Source organism: Galeopterus variegatus, unplaced genomic scaffold (genome assembly GCF_000696425.1).
Source record: "Galeopterus variegatus unplaced genomic scaffold, G_variegatus-3.0.2 Scaffold386, whole genome shotgun sequence".
Taxonomy (NCBI): Eukaryota; Metazoa; Chordata; class Mammalia; order Dermoptera; family Cynocephalidae; genus Galeopterus; species Galeopterus variegatus.
Window position 1 is genome coordinate 312,210 of NW_007726497.1, and position 21,546 is coordinate 333,755.

The window sequence follows — 21,546 nt, forward strand, 5'->3', positions numbered from 1 at the left end:
GGGGGGGCTGGAGGGGGTGGGGGTAGGGGGGTGGAAGGGAGATAAAGAGGAGGGTCAGAGGGCATAGCAAGAGGACAGAGAAAGGGATGAGGAGAGGCTGGGGGAGGCAAAGGGGGCTGGGCAGGAGTCGGTGGGGTGCAGGGTACCCACCTGAGTGGATGTGGGCGTGCAGTTTGAGGTAGTGCTCCCGCCGGAAGAACTTCTTGCACACCTGGCACTTGAACCTGCCCCCACTGCCATGGGTGGGCAGGTGACGCCGCAGGTAGCGTTCACAAGGGAACACCTGGTGGACGAGAAGTGTGGGCTTCGGGTCTGACTCACCAGGCCCCCCCCCTCCATTGCCACCTTCTGAGCTCCGGGTCCCCTCATTTCCAATCCCTATGGAGACACCTTCCTTTCTGCCTACCAAGGGCCAGGGTCCTTAGCACCTCATGGCTCCCCCTACTTGCCCATGAACCCAGCCAAAACATGCCTGCTCAGAGCTTCTGCCCACAATGTTCTTCCTACCTAGAGGCCCTTTCTCTCTTAGTCTGACAAATTCCTGCTTATCCTTCAAGACCCAACTCAAGTTTCGCTGCTCTGTAAATCCTTCCCTGACTCCTCAGCACCATGCCAGGAAAAGCAAATTCTACACCTGAATGTCCACCCACATTTTTAAGTCTACATTTAACCCACTGAATTATAGCCCTTTGCTTACAATGGAGTTCCAAGGGAGCAGAGAGGGGCTTTCATTTCCTAGGACAGTCAGGATAGTCAAATAAATGACATGTAAAAGAATGAATGAAAAAATGCACAAATAACTAAGGAAATGAATGGAGGGGTAATAAAAAGCCAGAAAACACAGAAGCCAAAAGTCTCTTTCCAACCCAGGCAGATGAAGGGCATTCATTCATTCTTTCATTCATTTGGTGGAGAAGTAATCAAGGCACAAACCCAGCTGCCCCACTACTTGTTAGCCCCACCATTTCCTACCTGGGTGAACATTCTGTGCCTTGGTTTCCCCATCTGTAAAATGGGGATAGTAATAGTACATCTACCCTCTAGGGTTCAATGAGTCAATTCAGGTAAATGCTCAAAACAGCATCTGGCATATCATAGGAAGGGAGAAGGAAAGGGGGAGGATTCCCCCACCACCTCATCACCCCTATGATGGCCCAGGCCCTGGGAAAGGAGGCAGCGGCACCCACCTTCTGGCAGTGCGGGCAGGGGAAGTTGTGCGTGGCAGTCTGCAGGTGGTGCTCCAGGGCCTCGGGGGTGGAGTACTTGTTGACACATTTGACACACCTAAGTGGGAAGGAGCAGGAGAGGTGAGAAAGGAGACCCAGCAGGCACAGGAACCAGCACCCCACCACCCCAGGACCAACATTAGGAGGCAAAATCCTATATTTAACTCATTCTCAAATCTGTCCACTCTTCTCGCTTGCCACCACCTCTGTTCTCATCTGAGCGGCCATCAGATCTTGCTCAGACATGTGCAGTAGCCTCCTCACTGGCCTCCCTGTCCCCACCCTGCCCACTGTAGTCTGTTCTTTACAAGGCAGCCAGCAGGAGCCCTTAAAAATGAAAATGAGACTGTGTCACACTGTTGCTTAAAACTGCCCATGTTGGCCTACAAGACCCTACGGTGTGACTCACTCCCACCTCTCAGACCTCATCTTTCTCCGCTCCCCACCATCCTCACCCTGCTTTGGCCCCTGGCCTCCTGCATGTACCTTGAACACACCAAACCCATTCCTACCTCAGGGCCTTTGCACTTGCTGTCCTGGTACCTGGAACATTCTTCCCCAAGTCTTCCCCAGGCAGTGCCTTCTCATCCCTCATGTCTCAGTGCAAATGTCACCTCCTCAGAGAGGCCCTCAACCACCCTGTCTCAAATTGCTCCCCACCATACACCCCCAGCCACTGCCCATTATGTCACCCAGTTTTATTTTCTTCTTAGCACTTATTATCTGGAATTATTTTATTTATTTGCTTACTTTGTTACTATCTGTCTCCTCCACTAGCAAGTGGTCCCTGCCGCAGGGTGGGATCTTTCCAGTTCACAACTTGCTCTGAGCACCAGTGGGAATCTGTTCCATGAAAGAGTCAGACAGACAGGGATCCAGGCCCAGCTCCTTCTCTGACCCTCTCAGTTTCCTCATCCATAAAATGGGGTAGGAATCCCAATCGGACCTGACTCTCGTTCACTCTTAAGATAGACATAGAGTCAAAAGACACAACCTTGGCAAACAGCTCATAAGCCACAAAGCACTACATACATGGTCTCTATTCTTAACATTTTTGTGGCTAATGTGCCTTCGGAACAGCAGTTCCAGGTCATGGACCACTCTGAAGGAAGAAAAGACGCCACCATCTCCCCACCACAAAAACACTTGCCAGCAAAGGGACCCATCCACCATGAGATACCCATGAGGAATGTCAGAGGCAGGTGGACAAATCATGTCAAAAACAGAAACATGGGCCCTGTTGTTCTGTACACCAGTGTCACCCATGGGAAACCCCAGGCAGGCTGCACCTGTGGTGGGCTCAGGGGACCCCTCAGACCACACTCTGAAAATGCCTACAGATGGCAATAAAGAAAGGCAGGGGTGGGGGGAGGGAACAGGGCTTCCAAGAGGGCAGAGACCTAAGAAGCTGGGGAGGTGGGAGAGGACAGAATCTCACAGGCTCCAGGGGAGGAGACAGGTTTGTACAGGGAGTTAGTTTGGCAATAGTCATGAAAATGAAAACTCCTTGCCAGAAACACCACCTTAACTAAGTGATCCAAGGTAACATCACCAGGAATGGGATGAATCAACATCACGTGCCTCCTGACATGATACACGGAGAGGGACACAGTGTCATTTGTGATATTCCTGCCCAAAGTGTACATTCTGGATCTAATCATGGGATGAAATCAGGCAGATTCAAACCTAGGACATTCTACAAAATAACTTGTCTATACTCTTCAACAATATCAAGGGCACAAAAGGCAAAGAACGAGGAACTGTTCCAGCTTAAAGGAGACTAAAGAGACATGACAACAGAATGCAATGTATGATGCTGGTTGGATCTTGGGCCAGGAAAAACGGTTTTTCTTTTTCTATAAAGTCTGTTATTGGAGCAATTGGAAAATTTTGAATAAGGCCTGTAGATTAGATAACAGAACGGTACTGAGGGTAACGTCCTGATTTTGATAACTATGCTGTGCTTATGTAAGAGGTTATCCTTGTTTTCTAGGAAATACACACTGAAGTAAAGGGACATCATGTTTGCAAATTACTCTCAAATACCTCAGACATGATAGAGAAATGCGGTAAAACGTTAACAGTTGGGAAATCTGGGTGAAGGGTATACATGGGAATTCTCTGTACTATTCTTGTAACTTTACTGGAAGTCTAAAACCAGGTCAAAATACATAGTTTGAAAAGAATATTTTTTGAACATGATTGCCTGTGATATGGGGAAGTGGGTCAGGGTGGATGGGGAATTCCTTTTCTCCCTATGCCCTTTTGTAGTTTTAAAATATTGAGCTGCATGCACATACAATTACTTTTTTTTTTTTCCTTTTTGTCTTTTTTCGTGTCCGGCAACGGATCGCAACCCTCAGTGTCGCGCCCGTACCGGACCGGGACCGGCAACGGGATCGCAACCCTCGGTGCTGCGCCCGCACCTCGCTCAGCCAGTGAGCGGGAACCGGTCTGTATGTGGGATCCAAACCCTCGGTGGGAGGGCCGCCGCGCTCCCAAGCGGCGCACTGTAGCAGTGTGCCACCGGGCCGGCCCTAACAATTACTTTTTTTTTTTTTTTTTTCCTTTTTGTCTTTTTGTTTTTCATGTCCAGCAACGGACCGCAACCCTCAGTGTCGCGCCCGTACCGGACCGGGACCGGCAACGGGATCGCAACCCTCGGTGCTGCGCCCGCACCTCGCTCAGCCAGTGAGCGGGAACCAGTCTGTATGTGGGATCCGAACCCTCGGCGGGAGCGCTGCCGCGCTCCCAAGCGGCACACTGTAGCAGTGCGCCACCGGGCCGGCCCCTAACAATTACTTTTTGAAGTAGGCAATTAATCTTTCTTAAAACTCCCTTAGATCTTTGACCTGCAAAATCGCTTCTAGGAACTTACAAGTGAGCAAAGGAGTATGTCTAAAGTTGTTCCTGGTAGCACTGTTTATGCCAGTGACAAACTGAAAATAACCCAACTATCCAGCAATGGGGGATGACTTAAATAAATTACAGCACATCGATGTACAATGGAATATTAAGTAGCTGTTTAAGAGGCAAGTCTATAGCACCGAAATGCAAAGGCGTCCATATTAGTTTTCAATGCAAAAGTTTTAAGTGATAAGACCAAGTATAGATTGATCCCATTAAGTTTCAGTCTGTTTGTTGGATGTTGCATAATAGAAAGATAATATGATGAATTTTCACCAAATTCAGTGGCTGTGTTTAGGATATTGATATTGATATAATTGACTCAATTATAGTCTGTGATATTTATATCTATCAATATCAATAAACATATTTATTACAGATATATATGAAAGGACATACACCAAGAGGTTAACAGTGGTAATCTTTGTATGACAGAGTTGTGTTTTTTTGTTTTTGTGTGGGTTTTTATGCCATTTATTATTTTGGGGGGGGGCAGCTGTCTAGTATAGGGTTGCATGGTTTTTTAAAAATCCTTTTCTCGGGCCGGCCCGGTGGCGCACTGCTATAGTGCACCGCTTGGGAAGCGCGGTGGCGCTCCCGCCGAGGGTTCGGATCCCACATACAGACCGGCCGCTCACTGGCTGAGCAAGGGGCGGGAGCAACACCGAGGGTTGCGATCCCGTTGCCGGTCCCGGTCCGGTACGGGCGCGACACTGAGGGTTGCGATCCGTTGCCGGACACGAAAAAAAGACAAAAAGGAAAAAATCCTTTTCTCTGCATTAATCATGTATGACTTTTGTAATTATGGGGAAAAAAATCAATAAATCTTATTTTTAAAAGAAAAAAATGTATAGTAAAGATATAGTGGAATGCATGAAATTTACTTGAGAGGTTTGGGGAAGTACCCACAGGCAGGCCAAGGCAATTGGGCTCAAAGAGAACAGAGCAGCCAAAGTGACAGGACCTGGACCCCTGAAAATAGGGTGAAGCCACCACACCCCCTGAAATGTCACTTTGAGAAATCAGCTCTCACATTGTTTAAGCCACTTTTATTCTGGGTGTCTATTGCATGCAGCCAAATCTATATCTAAATAATACAAATAATAATAATTGTAGCAATCACATTTATTGAGCACTTACTATGTTCCAGGCACCATGTTTAAGTACCTCATCCTTTTCTTACTTGATCCTTACAAATAATCCAATATGGTAGGCGCGTCCAATAGAGTAGGCACTATTATGATCCCCATTTCACAGATGAAGAAACTGAGGCCCAGGGTGTCTGAATACCTCACCCACACTAATCCATCAGGTTTGCAGTTGAGATGGAATTTGAGCACAGGCAGGTGGCTCCAGAACCCTTAGTGTTACCATGACACCATTCCACCCTCAGGCAATCCAGACAGCGGCCTGCCTCCTCGGGCCTAACTTTTGGCAGGGACAGCATCTCTGGTGTCTACAAGAGGCCACTGGCACTCTGACCCTTCAGGAGAATTGAACAGGGCCATCTGCATTGGGCTCAACCCTCAGCCTGCGAACTCCAAGACCAGAGCTGTGAGGCTTCCAAAGTCTCAGACTAGGGTCCAAATCCCAGCTGTGCCCTGATGTTGTCACTCTGGTGGGCTGGTCACTTCTCCTCTCTGAGCCTCAGTGTTCTCATCTTCAAAATGGGGAGAACACCACCTTGCTCCAGGAAGGATTGCAGGGATCGATGTCCCTAAGTCGGTGCTCCCTTCCTTTTACTTGGCATCTCACTCCAGAGCCACACAGCCACAGGAACTCACAGATAATCCACAGATTGGAATGGCAAAAGCAGAAGAAAATTCCCCCTGAGGACGAATGGGAATTATTCATTGCTACCTAGAAATCTCCACCCCTTGACAGGCCAAAGCTTTGCTCAGCTTTCCTGCCTCTCAGGTCCCATTTCCCAGTCTTCCTGGGAGTAAACTGCCCTACACTCCATTTCTTGAGTCCCAGTTCCTCTGCCAAATTCTCAAAGCTCTTGTAATTTCTATACTAACCTTCATGCCCTGGCCCCACTTTTCCCATGGTCCCCATCTAAACATCTCCTCCCACTTCCACTCCATACAACAGTCTTTCTAAAATACTTGCTATTTTATTTTATATCTCCACACTTGCTGTTCCTCCTGCTAGGTATGCACTCTACCCCATCCATACCTACCTGGCAAACTCCTATTCATCTTTCAAAACCCAGTTCAGATACCACTGCTCCTGGGACAGCTTCCCTGGCCTGCCTCCCACTGCGGTTCTTCTATACCTTATACATATGTACATAACAGCATTTCATCACAGTGTATGGTAAGCATTGTTTACACACCCATCTCCCTGAGCAGGCCATGCATTCTAAGCTCAAAATCTATGTTTACTTATCTTTGAACCCTGGAAGCCTCATCCAGGAGTCACAGGAGTCCCCATTAACAGAATCATCAGCCAAGTCCCTGTATATAAAAGTTTGTATAGAGAAGCAAAAGCCATTCTAACATGGAAATATCCACCAATGAACTGAAGGAGTCCCCAGACAAACACCCCTTCTCGCCTTTCACACAATCTGTCACCATGCACTCCTGGGCTTTGGAGGCAGTTGCTTCCAGATGACAAAGGGAAAATGTACAGCAAAATGACCACAGGGCAAAAATGTGGGATTTCATCAAAGTGATATTGGATATCTGCAGATAACAACACCATCAACAAAGGAGGGCCTGGCACAGGGACTGGAAAACAGTCAAGGGAGAGAAACTCGAGAAGGATGATCACAGGATCAAAAGCTCCAAAGAGAATGATTTGAAGGTCTAGGGATTAAAAGTGTGTGGCAAAGCTGAGAGAGCCCCTCATGATTTCTGCCAGAGGGACCCTCTCTACGATCACAGTGGAAGACTAAAGTGATGTAAAGGATTATCAGAAAAAATTTCGCCGAATAAAATCTATACTTGATTCATTCCTTGTTCATTCTAAGGATCAGCATAGCTTCAACTATAATCTAAATTTTATAGATTATAAAACAAACCAATTTTAATTTTATTATTTTTGCTTTCAAATATGGGCTTGTACATTCTTTTTTCTTTCTAAGAATCAGTGTACTGTTTTGACTGTACTCGAAATTTTGTAGATTGTGAGACAAAGTGCTATTTTCGTAATTTTTCAGTTTAGAAAAAAACATTTTTAGGGCCGGCCTGTGGCTCTCTTGGGAGAGTGTGGTGTTGATAACACCAAGGCCACGGGTTTGGATCCCTATATTGGGATGGCCGGTTAGATCACTTGGGAGAGAGTGGTGCTGACATCACCAAGTCAAGGGTTAAGATCCCCTTACCGGTCATCTTTAAAAAAAAAAAAAAAAGCACTTTTTTCCCACTGTGAACAAGGAAATGCTGGTTTCCCTTTTTAAGGATTTTTTTAGGATAAATGTCTGTCAAGTTGAAGAATGATATAAGAAGAGCCAACATCTTTACCCCCACCAATGCCAAGTCCCAGAATCCTTTCTGCAGGCTGGACCCAGCCCAGAGCCTTAGTTTCCCCTTTGAGGTATCCCACTGGTGCTGAGTAGTCAGAACCAGCAAGGCCACAGACCCCCGGGCTCCCTACCTCCCACCCGTCCACACAGGAGAGGGAAGCATGAGGACACGTACTTGTAGACGGTGTTGTCCTTCTTGGGGCTGTGCTGCGGCAGGAGGCTATGGGAGTACTGGTGCACGCCCAGGTCGTACAACGAGGGGAAGTCCTTGCCACAGAGGTGGCACCGGTAGCTCAGCTCTTCCTGGTGGCTCTTGATGTGCTCCAGAAATGTGTCAAGCTTTGGGAACGTCTGAGCACAGCTTTTGACAACGCACTTGTACACCTGGAGGGAGGATGCTGGGCAGGTAAGGGGAGGCAGGAGACCTGCCCACTGCCACTCCCTGTCCTGTGATATTGGCCTTGAACACTGCTAGTGGATGACCTGACTACTGGTCCCCCTGTTCCCCTGCTGCTGGAACTCCAGTTTCATTTTAATTAGAGGGTTCCCTCCTCACAATGACAATGGCCCCATTACCCCTCCCTCACGCTCTGTGTGGCCCGAGTGTATTTAGAAAAATTATCTAAGACCTGGAAATACAGTGAAATGGTGACAGCATGTCCATTCAATGTCATGCTGGAGTAGTGCCTCTCAAACATGAGCGGGGATCAGAATCACAGATGGCTGGGCACTATGCCCAGAGGATCTGATTCGGTAGGTCTGGGTGGCCTGACTATGTGCAGTTCCTAATGAGGAATAATCTGGTGATGCAGATGCTGCTGGTCTGAGCACCTCACTTTGAGAACTGCTGTCTAACAAGCTGCCTAGGGTCATCTCAGTCTCTGGGGGATGTGGCTAGTTGTGACTTTACTAATGACTAGGACCCAGACTCTAAAGTTAATTGTTAACTTATCAAAAGCTGATCCGATGTAACTAATTTTTATCAGGCATAGAAGATAATCCGAAAGGTCATAAATTTTGTTGCCCTGTAGGATATTAACCAGATTTGTGTCTAACTTAGCAACCTGACTTCAGTATTCCTTTTTTTTCATTGACAATTATATACAGGTATAGATATCAGTGTCTCATATCTTCTTTTGAACCTGCTTTGTCATTTTTCCAACTCTCTCATTAACGAGTTAAGTAAAATTCTGACTCATGTTCAGAGTTTCATTTGCATGAAAATTACGTTTTTAACATTTTGAAGATTATACTTTGATAAGTGGTACATACTCCTGGTTGCCTACACAATATCACACACTTCCTTTTCCTAACAAAGTGAGCCCTGATTTGCTCAGGGTGGCAACATGCCTAGTTAAGACACTTGATCCCCCTGGCTCCCTTGTATTTAGTGTCATCCATGTGACTCCTTTCTTGCCAATAATATGTAGCCAACAGTCTTAGGGAATGGCATCACTCAGAAGGAAAAGGCAAAAGCTTCCTAGGAGAAATCCCCTCTGCTTTTTGCATTTGTCCTGACTGGAATATAGATGCAGTAGACAGAGATACAGCAGCCCTCTTTCAACCTTGAGGATAAATGCTACAAGCTAAGGATGGCAGAGCAGAAAGCTAGAAGAAGCTATAAGGAGCCTGAGTCCATGATGAGATATCTGACCTGCAATTCAAGCCCAACACTGCCTACTTATGGACTTCTTTTGATGTGAGAGAAGTAAAACCCTAACTCTTAAGCCAGTTTTCTATTATTTGCAGCACAATAGTGAATTCCTAAGTGACAGAGCACATGCACTGGCCCTGACCAATGAGAGATCTACAGAGTGCTTCTAGGAAAGGTTTCCTTGCTCCTAAACAAGACAGAAAAGATAACTCCTTTTTGTTCATGGATAATACTATGTCTGAACTGCTGCCTAGAAAGAGTGATCACCATCCCAGGATCACAAGGTGAGCCATCAGTAAAGGACAAGGCCACCCCTGAAATGGCAGAGACCACAGCAGGAAAGACACAGGGTCCTTGATGCTGGACTGAGTCAACTGATCATCTCAGGCCTGCAGCTACCTTGCCTCAAGCCTCTTGTTATGTGAGATGACAAATTCCCTAACTGTTTAAATCAGTTTGAGTCAAAGTTTTCTGTGATTTGCCCCAAGGGTAACCTAACCTCACTCCACCAACCCCCATGCTGGGAATCTATCCTAAGGAAAAAGTGAGAGCTGTGGATAAAGATTTGATTGACTGATGCTCACCCCTTTCTAGGTAGCATTCAAGACCCTGACACCAGCCAAGGCTCACAACTCTGGTGGCTATCACCCCTGCTGCCTGCCACCCACCTACCTGCTCATTCTTATGCTGGGTCATGTGGGACTTGAGCTGGAAGTACGTGCTGAACTTGTTGGGACAGAACTGGCACAGGTAGGAGCTATCGATGAGGACCACCTGCTTGGTCTCCAGCTTATCCCCCTCGTCCTTGCTGGCCGAAGGCAAGGCCTGGGCCTGAGGTGTACTCGCCAGGGTCTGGCCCAACCCTATGGGGAAAGCCAGGGAGGGAAGTCACTGAGAAAGGTCAAGAAGAGCCAGGACACGGAGCCACGCCATTCAGGAAGGACCCCCAGAATGCCTGTTGCGTGTTCCTCTGTGTTCACCCCACCACCTATTATGTGCTTGGTGTTGGATACTGTGCTCAGGGTGCTGCACCCACATTTAGCTGATGTGCACTGATATGACCATTGCAGATGCTAAAATACTGTAATACTTACAATCTGATTGAGAAACACCTATTTCCTGAAGTCTCTGTTCCCTTGCCTTCCTCTCGGACACTGTAGACCTCTCCATGGTTATCAAAAATTCAGAGCATCCCTGCTAGTTTTACTATTAATGCCTCCTCAGCACCTTGTTCTAATTTTTTTTTTTTGGCAGCTGGCCAGTACAGGGATCGAACCCTTGACCTTGGTGTTTATAAGGACCATGCTCTAACCAACCAAGCCAGCACTCCTTGTTCTAATGATAGTCATCTGTTTTACTGTCCTTCCCTCACTAGACTGTTCCTCCATCTCCTTTGCATCAGAGACCTCTGATCTCATCTCTGTAGGCTCAGCGGCCTGGCATATAGTAGGCCTCCATAAATGTTTGTAAAATGGTTGAACCTTTGGTGCTAGGTATGTACAAGTTTTGAAAGAAATGGAAGAAATGGTTTCTTCTCTAAGGGGCTCACAAGAATTCAGAGGGCACACAGTAGGGATAGTTCCAACAGCAAGCATGATGGGAGGTTAGAGAAAAGTGGCCACATGTTGCTTGCCCAGCAAAACACCCCCTTCATTAGCTGCCATGTGGCTGGCATTGCTTACCCTTGGGGCTGCATGAGAAAGGCTTAGGCTCTGGCCCTGCGCTGTCAATCCAGTGGCCATGAGCCATGTGTGGCTACTGAGAACTTAAAATGTGGTCAGTCCAAAATCCAGATGTGCTATAAATGGAAATATACACTGGATGTCAAAAATGTAGTACTAAAAATGAATGTAGAGGGCTGGCTGTTTAGCTCACTTGGTTAGAGCATGGTGTTGATGATACCAAGGTCAAGGATTTGAATCCCTGTACTGGCCAGCTGCAAAAAAAAAAAAGGAATATAAAATATCTCACTAATAATTTCTTTATATTACATGTTAAAATGATATTAATACATTGGGTTAAATAAAATATATGATTAAAATTAACTTCATATATATATATATTTTTTTTTTTTTTAAAAGATGACCGGTAAGGGGATCTTAACCCTTGACTTGGTGTTGTCAGCACCACGCTCAGCCAGTGAGCGAACCGGCCATCCCTATGTGGGATCCGAACCCGGGGCCTTGGTGTTATCAGCACCGCACTCTCCCGAGTGAGCCACGGGCCGGCCCTAACTTCATATTTTTAAACTGTTTTTAAAATAGCTACTAGAAAATTTTAAATGATCTATGTTGTTTATATTATATTTCTGCTGGACAGCACTGCTGTAAACCTAGTAAGTCCTCAGCTCTCATGCAGGTGAGGAATTAAATCAATATCAGAAACAGGATCATGAGCTCAGGGAAAATCAATGATTAGATGAGAATCCCAGGATGGATAAAGGGCTTTGGACACCAGTTGTACACAGGGGTCAAATAGGTTTCAACTCCTGATCAACTATAGTAACTGCCTGTATAGTGACTGCTTGGAGCAATATATTGAAAATAGATTCTGAGGGCCGGCCCGGTGGCGCACTGGAGAGTGCGCCGGGCGCTCCCGCCGAGGGTTTGGATCCCACATACAGACCGGTTCCCACTCACTGGCTGAGCGAGGTGCGGGCACAACACTGAGGGTTGCGATCCCGTTGCCAGTCCCCGGTGCGGACGCAACACCGAGGGTTGCGATCCTGTTGCCGGTCCCCGGTACGGGCGCGACACCGAGGGTTGCGATCCCGTTACCGGTCAGTAAAAAAGACAAAAAGGAAAAAAAAAAAAGAAAATAGATTCTGAGATGGGATACAGGCTTGGAAACAAAAAAATGTGATTGATTAGTGATGTCTAGCATGGCCATAGTATCAGAGTAATGCCACACAGATTGTATACTAGGGTAATTCAAAAGGTTCACGAAAGGGCTTGCTAGTTAACTCGGTTGGTTAGAGCATGGTGCTGATAACACCAAGGTCCAGGGTTCAATCCCTGCAACAGCCAACTACCAAAAAAAAAAAAAGTTCATGGAAAGATTCACATTATCTTTCAATTCTATTTTTCCATGAATTTCTTAAAATACCCTCGTATTTGTCATCCTTCCTTTCATCCTATTTATAAAGTACACTAAAGCCCAGAGAGGTCAAGGAATGTGTCCAAGGTCACACAGCTAGCAACAAAACCTGTGAAGCAGCAGAGGAGAGGTGTGGGGAGAGTGGCATTCCCCATTTCCACCCACCTGTGTTTTCCTCATCATCCTCCCTGCTGGGGTTCAGAGCCATGACCTGTACTGTCACAGAGTTGCGAGAAACGGTGCTACCACTGCGTCCTGGAGGCCACACCTTGTGGGTCTGCATGTGTTTCTTGACATTAGACTTCTGGGCAAAGGCACGGCCACATGCAATGCACTGGAAGGGCTTCTCACCGGTGTGGCTGCGGGAAACAAGGCTTGTCAGCACCGTCGCGTAGGAATACAGACACGGCCTCAGCCCCAGAGCTCACAGCCACCAGGAAGGCCCAGAGGGAGCATCCAGATGCTGCTGGCCACCACTCCAACACCATGGGGACAAGCCCTCTCACTGAGGCAGGCAGACCAGAGATGGAAAGACCTCAGGCCCTTGAACACATTACTGAGCTGCTGAATCAGCCAACCCTGAGCTGACCTCTTCTGTGACCATCTTGTACTGTGAAATAAAACATTTCCTAATTGTTTAAGTCCATTTAAGTGGGGACTTCCGTTACTCGAAGGAGAAAACATCTTAGCTGTCACAGCACAGCACTTGTACCACAATTTGCTTTACTTCAAATCAATGTGCTTTTTTAAAACTTAAAATAATTTTAAAATTATTTAAATAAACTTGTCATAAATACAAAATAACCCCCAAAATTGCAAAATCTAGAGCTGCACTGTCCAATAATGTAGACACAAGCCACATGGAACTATTAACATATAAATTCGTTAAAATAAAATAGGGCTGGCTGGTTAACTCAGTTGATGAGAGCACAGCCTTATAACACCAAAGTCACAGGTTCGGATCCCTGTACCAGTTAGCTGCAAAAAATTGATTAATTAATTAATTAATTTAATTTAATTAAAAATTCAGAAGATGGCGGAATAGACGGTCCCCAGCATCACCCTCTCCTACAAATCAACAAATTTACAACTATAAAAATATAACATCAGGGGCTGGCCCGGTGGCGCACTGGATAAGTGCGCCACTTGGGAAGCGTGGCGGCGCTCCCGCCCGAGGGTTCGGATCCCACATGCAGACCGGTTCCCGCTCACTGGCTGAGCAAGGCGCGGGAGCAACGCCGAGGGTTGCAATCCCGTTGCCGGTCCCCGGTCCGGTACGGGGGAAACACTGAGGGTTGCGATCCGTTGCCGGACACGGAAAAAGACAAAAGACAAAAAATATATATATATATATAACATCAGCCAAGCTGGGGCCACTGGAGCTCAGGGGATGAGGAGGAGAGACCTACGGAGTTCATAAAGGTGGGAGAAACCACGATGAGAGGGAGAAAAAACTGCTCTCAGCATTTCAGGCTGCGGCCACTTTAATGCTGGAGCGCATGGAGCAGGAGCCGGCAGAAGCCGCAGCTGTGCCCTTCATTTTTTTTTTTTTTGTGACCGGTAAGGGGTTCGTAACCCTTGGCTTGGTGTCGCCTGCACCGCATTCAGCCAGTGAGCACACCGGCCATCCCTATATAGGATCCGAAACCGCGGCCTCAGCGCTACCAGCACCGCTGTGCTCCCAGCGCCACACTCTCCCGAGTGAGCCAGGGGGCCGGCCCAGCTGTGCCCTTCATATGGAGTTACTTTGGTGACCCCCAGGACAGCAAGTTCACTACTAGGGTTCCCGTGCAGGAGCGAGGGGCCAGAACAGCTGAAAAAGGGGAGCCATTCAGAACCGGTGAGTCACCGCAAGGGACTGGCACAGGGCCTGTCCCATGGGAAGTGTTTGGAGCATGGGTGGTGGGGGAGACGGGCCCACCAGGAGAACACTGGGACACAGCAAGGACAGCTGATCTGCCCCCCAATCAATTCAGGACCACTCAGAGGGGACTGGTCAGGAATGCAGAATTGCATTGAGTTCAATTTGATGAAAAAATTCAGGCTCAGATTGGAGTTTCTACACAACCCAGGTGCACCGAATACCTGGAGAGCCGGAAGTACCTATAAGGTCAACCATTAAACCCTGAGCTGCACAAAAAGCCTTCCCTAGGGAATCAGCAGCAAAGCAGCAATTTATTCAACCACACAGCTCAAGTACTGGTTCCCACAGGAAGTTCCTCCATGTTAGAAGTAAGCATAGGACAAAAAGTTGGTTCTGGCCCAGGCATGCCAGCAATGCCTTAGGGCCCACCACGGGACATGAGGCATAGAGCCAGGGGCAGGACCACAACCACTCACACGACCAGCACCTCGGGGCCCTGCCCAGGAGCCTGAGGATTAGAGCCAGGACCAGACCCCACTCCCACATCCAGGCACACCACCAATGCCTCGGGTCCCACTGGGGGACATGGAGCTAGCAGCTGGGGACTAGACCCCCTTCCCAGACCTAGGAACACCGTGACAATGCCTCAGGGCCCCACCTAGGGGCCTGAGACATGGAAAAGGGGACCAGACCCCCCGCCCCGCAACCAGGCACATCTCTTCAGCGCCTCAGGGCCTGCACAGGGTCCCAGGGCATGGAGAAGGGGACCAGACCCCCCTCCTGCAACCAGGCTCACCATGCCAGTGCCTCGGGACACGCCCAGGGACTCGGGGTATGGAGCCAGGGATCGGACACTCTCCACAACCAGGCACACTGCCAGCACCAAGGTACATGCTAAAATCATCTCCTCCATGTGGGTGGCCCACGCAGCCACCACAATATCTATGGCTGCTGCAAAGTCAGCTAGACGCCACAACTACCACGCAGATGGTCCACCAGCCACTGGAGGAGTGCATTGACACAAGAAGAGTCACCAGCAGAGATAAAGAAAGAAGGAGGATGTCTTTCCCCTCAGAGCCCATTTCAGAGTGACAGAAGAGGCATCTGCTCTGTGATTGTATTGGGGGACCTGATCATGCCTCTCAGCATTGGACAGATCATTTTGGCAGCAAATCAACAGAGCAACCATTATTCTTTCAGAGGGAGAGAAGAAATCTAGGATAATTAGAGGGGGCAAGGGGGAGCGAAAAGGGGATGGGGAGGGATTGGACAAGGGGCATAAAGAATAATTATGATTTGTAACAATATATATGCTAGTAATATTGATTTGATCAACATATCTCAATGTTGAACGCCAAAAATACGTATAATCAATTCTGATTCAATAAAAATTTTAAAAAAGAAATTAAAAATTCAGTTTCTTAGTTGCACTGGCCACATTCCAAGTGCTCTCAGTAACCATATGTGGTTAGCAGCTACCATATTAGACAGTGCCACTTTCAGCATTTCTATCATTGCAGAATGTTCTACTGACAGCACTAGTGTAGATCAGTGGTCCTCAACTGAGATCGATTTTGCCCTCCAGGAGACATTTGGCAATGTTTGGAGACATTTTTGGTTGTCACAGCTGAGGGTGGGGTGAAACTGGCATCTAATGATTAGAGGTTGGGGATCTGCTAAGCATTCTACAATGTACAGGTCAGCCCCCCACAGCAAATAATGATGTCATCGAAAATGCGAAATGTCAGTAGTGCCACGGTTGAGAAACTGGTCTAGAGAGAAGCTGTTGCCTCCATGGTTGGCACCTGAAGGTTGCTCTCTAGGAGATGAGCAGTATACAAGAGGCATTAAAGACAGGCACCAAATTGAGGCTTTCTCTATCAACTCTTCAAGGACTGAAATTGCAAAGAGAATAGTTTTCTCATTACATATTTTAGAACTTTTCAACACCATATCTGTGAACCACCTAAAATCATCTTATGTACCAATGTATCCCAATCTGTGAGAAACATTGAACAAGCCTACCCATCCATTTCACAGATGGAAAAATCAAAGCCCAGAGGGACTTCTTGCCTGTTCATTGGACAAGAGGTATCGTGGTTAGTCCTGAGTGAGCAGAGAACTCATAGAGTTATATTGGCAGAGCACAGCAGCAGTGGTAGGTCAGCCTTTTCTGCAGAGGTGAGGACAGAGGCACCCCCACATGTCTGCAAAGCTTCTCTCAGTTCAAGTGCATTTCCTCCTCCACCCCACCCCACCCTGACCTTCCCCGTTGTGGTGGGCAGGCCCCACTACTGTCCCAGGTCCCTACCACTGCTCCTGAAAGAAAAGAGGGAAAACCATGTTAAGGTGGACTACAGGCCTGAACACCATGACTGGATAGATGGGGCCTGGGTTGCCACCCAGGCAAGGGGGATGAGATGGGAGCCTCGATTCCACACAGATGGTCCCCCAGCCAGGGTTGCCTGGCAGCCACCTGCCCTCCGTGCCTGCGTACCTTCGGATATGCTGCTGCAGGTCAAAGTTTTTGGTGAATGATTTGTCACAGTATGAACACTTGAGTTTCTGAGCCTTTGGCTTTCCTGCAGCTGAAAGACAAAGTGGGGGGAGGGGGTGGTGAGGCTGGGGGCACAGCTGAGGGTGCCAAGGGCAGCCCCCAGCCATTCCACCTCCTGGACCTGGGGCCAGACAGCCCACACCCCAGGAAATGTACATCCATGCACAGGCCACGCAAGAGGCACAGAAGAGCTTCTCACAGTGGGCAGGGAAGAAAGCCTAGGACAGGCTCTGGCTGAGAAAGCATGAAAAGCCCCTCAGAGGCCCCCCTTTGCTCTAGGATAAAACCCAAACTCTCTGCTATTGCCCACAGCACTCTGCATCCTCTGACTCCTGCCAACCTCATCGTTCCCTCCATCCAGCTGCAGTGGACTCCTTGCTAACCTTAAAAGACTTCACACATGGTCCCACCTCAGGGCCTTTGCACTTGCTATTCCCTCTTGCCTGGAATGCTTGTCCCTCAGATACCCACGAGGCTGCTTCCTTCATTTCCCCCAAGTGGATAGGTGGCACAATTTTCCAGCCTCACCCCAGTTATACTCAGTCAAAGTACCCTGTTAATCTCCTTCCTAGAACAACTCATAAATATTCATTTATTCCCTGTCTGTCTCTCCTGTTAAACTGAGAGTAACTGAGGGCGGAAGAAATCATGGACCAAGATATTGGATCCCTAGTGCCTGGCACAGAGCCTGGCACACAGATGCTCAACCCATATTTGTGGAAGGAAAGAAGGGAAGAAGTGGTTGACTGGAAAGCCCCTGAAAATTTCTCAATTTCTCTTCCCTCTGTCCACACCCTGCTTCTGACATTGTCTCCCACCCTGTACTTAGCATCTCCAATGGGGCAACAGATACTGCTGCTTGCCTACCTAATATCCACTCTCTCCTTCTTCCGACCACATAAATCCCCTTTATAATGGAAACATCAAGTTTCCTGGCTAAAAGAGACATTTCCCAGCTTTCTTTGCAGCTAGGTAAGCTACTTGACTAAGTTTTCACCAATGAGATGCAAGCAAAAGTATCATACAGAACTTCTGGAAGCTGGGAGATACCCTTTTATTCTTCCATCTCCCTTATTCTTACTGCCTGCAATATGAAATTGATATGGATTGGACCATCATAGACCATGAGGCACTCTGATACCTGAAGAGCCATGTTCTGGGGATGGCAGACCAAAAAGATAAAAGAAATGTGGGTGGCTGGTAACCATGCAGTCACATGATCTGCAGACCGTGTGCTTCTGGCCTTATTTTACACAGGAGATAAACAAAATTCTATCATTTTGAAATCACTGTTATTTTGGATTTTCCATTACATGCAACCAAGCTTAACCCTAACCATCATAAAAGGGAAGACCAGAACCAAGCAGCCTGTGAATAAGCCAGTGCTGAGGGAGGATGCCCATAGCTGGCTGGGACCCACCTTCCGGAAGTCCACTGGCACCTTTAGCCCGTCGGGTCTTCAGTGTTGGTGGGGAGTCAAAGGTGGCCACCGTGCCACCAGTGGGACTCGTCATGGGGGCAGCGGGGTTTGGTCCTTTTGGTTTGAATCCCTGTTTGCCAGGGCTATACACTGGGGGGGTGGGGTACACCGGAGCCTCCACACACTGGTTTGGCACCTAGAAGGACAGCACAGTCAGTGAAAGAGCCCTGGGAAAGCACTGGCCCAGCCACATCACCATCCTAACACCACTACCTAGCTCAGACACCCCAGTCACTCCCAAGAGCCCTTGGAACTTCATGAAGCCAGTAGGCCTGAAGCAGCTTTGGAGCCAGGCTGCCTGAGTTAAAATCCTGACTCTGCCACTTACCACCTAAGTGACCCTGGGCATCTTTTAACTTCTCTGTCTCAGTTTCTATGTGGTAAAATGGGGCTAATCGTAGTACCCCTCATAAGATTGTCGTAAGGATTAAATGAGGTAACATGTAAGGAGCTTAGAACAGCGGCGGGCACATAGTAAGCACTCAATAGCATTAGCTGTTATTATTGCCATTATTATTAGTAGCAGTAGTTTGTTGCACAAGAGAACCAGGAAGTCAGAAGGGTCTGTGCCCTCACCAGCTACTCCAGTTCCTGACACCACTGTTACTCCAGCCTTCCATCAGCTTTGTGAGCACCTAACTTCCTGTACTAAATCCCTCTACCAGAAATACCTAGCATGATTTCTATTTTCCTGACCAAACCCTAACCAATACAACACTCAATAAACATTTGTCACAGGAATGAATTTCCATTACTGAAGGCATTACTGAGCAACTACGTGACTGCCACCGGGTTAGACTCTCATTATCAAAAGCTGTGCAAGGAGAGTTCTCATTTTAGAGAAGGGGAAACTGAGGTCTGAGGGCCCTATTTAAGCTACCTACTAGAGGTATTCCACAGGCCAGGTGCTCTGCTATGTGCTAAAGATGCAAAGCCAAATAAGACTCAGGCTCTGCCCTCAAAGAGCACCCTCATCTACGTGGAAAAAAAAAAACAGCAGCCCCCCTCCCACCCTGTGCTGGCCCCCTCTGTCTAGCAAACCACCAGCATCATCTCAGCATCCCAATGACTTAAATTTTTTCCAATTCAATAAATTCCTTAGGGAAGCTTGCTCTATTCTCCTAGGCTAGCACAAAACCCCCTGCAGGCTCTCATAACATCACATGCCTTGTGGTGGGATCTTTCCACTGGTCTGGGCTCTTCTTACATACAGATACAGCTGACATGGAATGTCTGTATGCCTAGATTCTAGGGTTGAGTCTGGGTTAGTGTGACCTCAGGTGCAGGCAGGCTGTGTCTGTGACAACCCTACCCTTTAGCACTGGTGTCTGGGAAGGTTCTATGAACTCCCAGCACTTTAAGAGTAGACTGCCCAGGGCTTGGAGCACATCAGCAGGGAATTAATATGGTACACTGATTGCATAATGGCCCTGATTCTTTATCCCTCCCCATATCTTTGCCTTTCCAGTATAACTCTGCAGCTCTTCCCATCAAGAGGTGGCATCTATTTCCCTATCCCTTGCTTCTAAGCTGGCCTCGTGACCTGCTTTGGCCAATAGAAGTGATACTATCATTTACAAACCTAAGCCTCAAGAGGCCTTGAGCATTTCTGCTTGCATTTTTGCATCTCCACCATGGCCACGAGAACCTGCTGGAGGATGAGAGTTGCATGGAGCAGAGCTGAGTCATCCCACTTGTCCCAGCCCAAGCCATCCCAGAGCAGCTGACAGCCAGCCGACCACCAGACATGTTGTGAGCCCAGCCAAGATCAGCAGCGTTGCCTAGCTAAGCACCGTAAACACATGAACAATAAACACTTTTTGCCATATACCACTGAGGCCTTGAGGATATTTCTTACACAACAATAGCTAAGTGATACACCTAGCTTCTTAAAAAATGTAAGAGATACTTATGCAGATAATTTTTTGGAATCCTCTCTCCAAAAGGCAAGTATTCCCTGACTGTTCTGAGCATTACCTGAGGGCAGCTTATATTTCTGCTATAACTTCTGTTTCATCCACCTTCTCAGAGTTTGCATTTTACATTTGTAGGTGGGATGCTTTGATTAAAGTCCTTCTCTCCCATGATGCAGTACCCTACACGAGGGCAGGGATTGGGTCTGGTTCTGTACCCCACCAAATCCCAACACAGTGCCTGGCACACAGTTGGTGCTCAGGAAAGGTCCAGCTCACCCATGACACCACAACCAGTTCTTCCCCCTTTGGCCCATTCCCCACCTTTGCTCACCTCCAGGGGTGGATAGGGCTGCATTCCCAGTGCCTGGATCTCCACCGTTCCACTCCCAGCCAGGGGCGCAGTGGCACTGTACACCTCCACCACGCCATTTCCACCAGGGTTGGGACGCCCAGGGGGGCCCAGACTCTGGGGTGGGGGAGGCGGGGGGTGGGGGGCTGGGGGGGGGGTGGGTGGTGGAGGAGGTGGAGGAGGTGGTGGAGGCTGGGTGAGGTAGCTGGGCACAGAATGCATGTTCAGGCTGCTCTGAAATCAGAAGAGAAAATTAAAGTGTTATAGCCTCTTGATAGTAGCTATCTTGTTTATCAATGAGGAAGGGCATTTGCCTTAGCCAGCTACATGGAAAGAACAGCTGCTCAGAGGATGGGGCTGAGAGGCAGCAGGGAAACAAAGTCACAGGAGAATTTACAGGAGGTGTCAGCTTGGTGCTGCAATCCCTTTTCTATATGAAAGTCAGCAAAAATGACCCAGTTCATGCAGGGAAGGGTTAATAGAGCAGGCCTAATGTTACTATCTTATTAGGGCTTGTTTGGAGGACTGGCTCTTGATTGGCATCTGAGAACTTGGCTTGTGGAAGCTTCCCTTCATTAATAAGGCTGTTTTGCCCACCTGTCTATACTGTATGAGCTCACCTAGACTGCTTAAACCATTTGATTTATGGTGAACACCTCCTTCTCTTCTGGGGTTCTGGGATTTTGGTTATGATGTCTGGTCACCTACATGACTAATCTCCAATAAAAACCGCGGCCTCTGAGCCGTTAAGCGTATTTCCCTGGGCAGAGACACTGCGTACATTTGCTGTGCCGCACTGTGGGAGGAGAAGCGCGTTTTGTGCAGCTTCTCCCCTCTTCCCCAGGAGAGAGAATGTTGGGAACCTGCTCCTGGATTCCTCCAGATTCCACCAATGTGTCTTTTCCCTTGGCTAATCTTGCTGTGTATCTTTCTGCTGTAATAAACCACAGCCATGAACACAACCACCCCTGAGTCCTGTGAATCTTTTTAGAGTCAATGAATGTGTAAATGGTTGTGAACTCCTGAAA

General features: G+C 47.9%; 1 protein-coding gene across 3 annotated transcripts in view; it reads right to left on the bottom strand.

Annotated features, from left to right (window-relative positions):
• ZNF341 (zinc finger protein 341) overlaps positions 1-21,546 on the bottom strand; it is a 35,811-nt gene that overhangs the window by 7,530 nt on the left and 6,735 nt on the right. For 2 of the 3 annotated variants that reach the window (XM_008568195.1, XM_008568198.1), the window contains 8 exons: positions 20,501-20,752; positions 18,194-18,389; positions 16,714-16,804; positions 12,518-12,711; positions 9,929-10,119; positions 7,778-7,986; positions 1,188-1,284; positions 151-283 (listed from right to left, as the gene is read on the bottom strand). In XM_008568195.1, coding sequence (XP_008566417.1) covers positions 151-283; positions 1,188-1,284; positions 7,778-7,986; positions 9,929-10,119; positions 12,518-12,711; positions 16,714-16,804; positions 18,194-18,389; positions 20,501-20,752 — 1,363 coding nt within the window. The remainder of the gene's footprint in view (positions 1-150; positions 284-1,187; positions 1,285-7,777; positions 7,987-9,928; positions 10,120-12,517; positions 12,712-16,713; positions 16,805-18,193; positions 18,390-20,500; positions 20,753-21,546) is intronic. The other variant, XM_008568197.1, reaches the window with a different exon arrangement.